Source organism: Nannospalax galili, unplaced genomic scaffold (genome assembly GCF_000622305.1).
Source record: "Nannospalax galili isolate Female #2095 unplaced genomic scaffold, S.galili_v1.0 scaffold182, whole genome shotgun sequence".
NCBI classification, from domain to species: Eukaryota; Metazoa; Chordata; class Mammalia; order Rodentia; family Spalacidae; genus Nannospalax; species Nannospalax galili.
This window is the reverse complement of record NW_008348662.1, coordinates 2,292,638-2,295,983: the sequence shown is the minus strand read 5'-3', so window position 1 is coordinate 2,295,983 and position 3,346 is coordinate 2,292,638. Positions and strand designations below refer to the sequence as shown.

At 44.5% G+C, this 3,346-nt stretch overlaps 1 protein-coding gene across 1 annotated transcript in view; it reads right to left on the bottom strand.

The window, feature by feature from the left end:
* Nucleotides 1–304: 304 nt before the first annotated feature.
* Nms (neuromedin S) overlaps nucleotides 305–3,346 on the bottom strand; it is an 11,149-nt gene continuing 8,107 nt past the window's right edge. Inside the window, exons 6-9 of the mRNA XM_008845913.1 lie at nucleotides 2,857–2,931; nucleotides 1,888–1,923; nucleotides 999–1,040; nucleotides 305–340 (exon numbers count right to left, since the gene is read on the bottom strand). Coding sequence (XP_008844135.1) covers nucleotides 305–340; nucleotides 999–1,040; nucleotides 1,888–1,923; nucleotides 2,857–2,931 — 189 coding nt within the window. The remainder of the gene's footprint in view (nucleotides 341–998; nucleotides 1,041–1,887; nucleotides 1,924–2,856; nucleotides 2,932–3,346) is intronic.

Sequence of the window (3,346 nt, the reverse complement as noted above, 5' to 3'; positions counted from 1 at the left end):
CAGGTGAAAGGTCAAGCAAGTAAGGGGAGCGGACACCTAGACTGCTTGAGGTTTTTTATCTGTATCATAGTTCTGTCTACAAACAACATACTTCCAAGGCCAAGCATGGAAGCAAAGGCTGTAATGTTCTTGGAACAGCCTGCTTCTGCTAGGTTGGACTGAGGGCCTCTGAGGGGCTGTAGAGAGACAGATTCTTTTCTTTGAACAATAGTGTCCCTACCTCCCCAACTGTAATAACCCCCAAGTCAAACATACAATATTTCTTAAGAGAAAAGCTGCAGTGAAGTTGACCTTGGACTGTTTACTAGACTTTGTCTTCAATGTATCTTCCATTCCTTGGCTGAAAAATAAAAGGGGGGGAGGAGTCTTAGAAATTCTGAAACACAACTGCTTGGAACTTGTATCTTGATTCAAATCCTTTCTCTACTGAATCTGAAGACCTTACTTCTACACTGGCTCTCACCCCCATCCTTGGAGAGTCACGTGGCAAGCCATCACAGGTCCTATAGAGCAGCAATCTAAGATGACACTGCTCCCAGGACCCTGACATCCATCTTTGACTCCACTTTCCCCTTAGACTTTGCCGACACAACCATGTAGTCTCCAGATTCTCTAACCTGAGACAATACAATGACCTACTATTTCTCAGCATTCTTTCCAAAAAACAATACACTAAAAGGTTAGGAAATTAAAAGAGGTAGAAACTGAGGAGAGGTGAGAAGAGTTTCAATAGCCAAATAAGTTAGGGAAACAAGAAGCACAGGTGGTTTCCTATGGGATTCTCAAAGCTTTTAAAGAAACAAAGTGTGCTATGGGTCAGGCACTTTTAGTCTATGTCCTTTGAAAGTTTGTAGGAGAGTTTTACTGAGCCACATCCCAGTGAGGGGGAGGGGCACAGTTCCTATGTGGTTCTGGCTGTTCCTGCTCTGCAGTAACTCCATGGTTGGGATGGTGAGAGTGAATAAGGTAAGAAAACAGAAGCAAGGAGATCTTTATACCCTGTAAAGGAAAAATGGCCATCCCAGTATGGCAGTGGAATCCTGCAACATAAAAGTAAAAGCTGTTATTCAGTCACATGTTAAGTCAAAGGTCCTTCAAAAATGTCTATAGGGAAGGTTTCAAAACAGTGGTCTCAGCAGCAGCATAAAGACACCTGGAAGCTTGTTATTAATGAAAATTCTCAGACCCCACAGCATCCCCACTGAATCTCAGAGTGGGGCCCAGCCATCCAGGTTTCAAACAGATTCTAATTGTATGCTCAAGTATGAGATTCACTGATTGGGGTTAGTGCCAGCAGAAGTACCTCTCCTCTCTCTAAGTGTATACTATGGTATGTGGTCCTTGAACCAGAGAGAGCAAGTCCCTGGCAGCAGGTGGCCCAGGTGACTCATCTGTGAGACTGGACAAGAAAGTCATCTCGTGATTGTTTTCTAGCTCAGGACAAGCCCAATTTCAATGCTCAGAGAAGATAATTCAGGGCCCTCTGGTGAGATCAGTTCTATTTAAATGTGACTAGAAGGGCTGCATGCTCTAAGCTCTTCCCTGCCGTCCTCTCTTGAGCTTTCTGGGAATGTGTGTTCTCACAGAGTTTACATGCCTTCTTAGTGAAGTCCACAGTGGCAGCTGCCAAATCCTGGAAGGGAATGAAAGTCCCTGGCAGCAGGTGGCCCAGGTGACTCATCTGTGAGACTGGACAAGAAAGTCATCTCGTGATTGTTTTCTAGCTCAGGACAAGCCCAATTTCAATGCTCAGAGAAGATAATTCAGGGCCCTCTGGTGAGATCAGTTCTATTTAAATATGTCTAGAAGGGCTGCATGCTCTAAGCTCTTCCCTGCCATCCTCTCTTGAGTTTTCTGGGAATGTGTGTTCTCACAGAGTTTACATGCCTTCTTAGTGAAGTCCACAGTGGCAGCTGCCAAATCCTGGAAGGGAATGAAGCACAAGTTACTTCACCAGGAATCACATCCATGACCTTGAGGCTACTCTGAAGGGATGAAGTCCCTTCCTGGTTCCATCCTAAGGTCACCAGAAGACAGGCACAAAAAAGCAATTGGAAGGAAGGGCTGATGATGTGGCCCACTACAAGTTCTTACAGGGAAGGCAAGCGTGCTTAATCTGAGTTGTAGTTGGGATCCAAATATGCTTAATTTGCTTATACCTCTTAATAATCCCAACTTTGAAATGTCCTCCTGGTTTGGGCAATGTTCAAAGACAAGCCATTTCAGCCTTTTGTGCTTATTCTTCACTTTGAACTTGGTTTAAGGATGGAGTCAGAGAAGACCTGGAAAGTTCTAGACAAACCAAGACATGTTGGCCTCTGAACCTGAGCTCAAGACAGGCAAAAGAACTTTTTCTTTAATACTATTTTTTGCTATCATGTAACAAACCTTGATCAATAATATTTTGATTAACAGTTTAAACAGGTCCAGCTATTACTTGAACTGGTCATTTCTAAACTAGAGAAAAAACTGAAAAAGAAGAAATTATCTAAGGTATGGATAAAGGGCGGGTAAAGCATGGGAGAAGACGCTGCTACAAAGGCAAATTTCACATTGGGGCAAAAGAACAGAACCAAAAAGTAACCAAAACAAAAATCAAACCATACAGGTGAAACAAGCAAGAAGAGAGGAAAGGAGTCAGGCGGGGCTACACGGTCCTTCCTTTGGCCCTTTCAGTGACTGCATGGGGTCACAGAATGGAAGGGAAACAGCAAAGGACCAGCACTTCTGCCCACAGCTCATGGAGAAACAGATTCAAGGAGAGAATGAAAATGAGCCCCACATGGCGACAGCACATATTCGCTATGGAATAAACCACACTGGGATGAAACTATGGTGGAAGGACACAGCACATACTTGTGACAGAAATCCTTTCGTCCTTCTGCTGGCGAGCTTGGCAGCCAGGCGCATCAAGGGGTGCACGGGAGGAAACTGCCAACAGAGAGGCACAATGAGGCCTGAGAGCATCAGACAGGAGCTGTGATGCACACAGTCAACACCAGGGGAATCTTCTGAGAGCCCAGGGCCATGCACATTCCATTTGGCTCACTTCTCTTACAAATGGGTTTAATTTTCAGAGTAAAATCCATTTCCTGAGCCTAAGCTTGAAATTTTATGTTTTCAATAAAGAACCCCACTTGCCTTGATAACAGGTTTCAATTCCAACACATCATTTAGAAATATTCCCTCAGGGTAAATCGGTCCTTTTACCAGCATTAACCCCTAACATGCTGTCATCCTAGAGCCCAGTGCTTGTCTCAAAGAAGCAACTGCCCTGGATTCTTTCTCGCTCTTCAGCTGTGCTCTCCCATTTGGGGGACAACATCCTGGGGCAGCTGCATTGAGC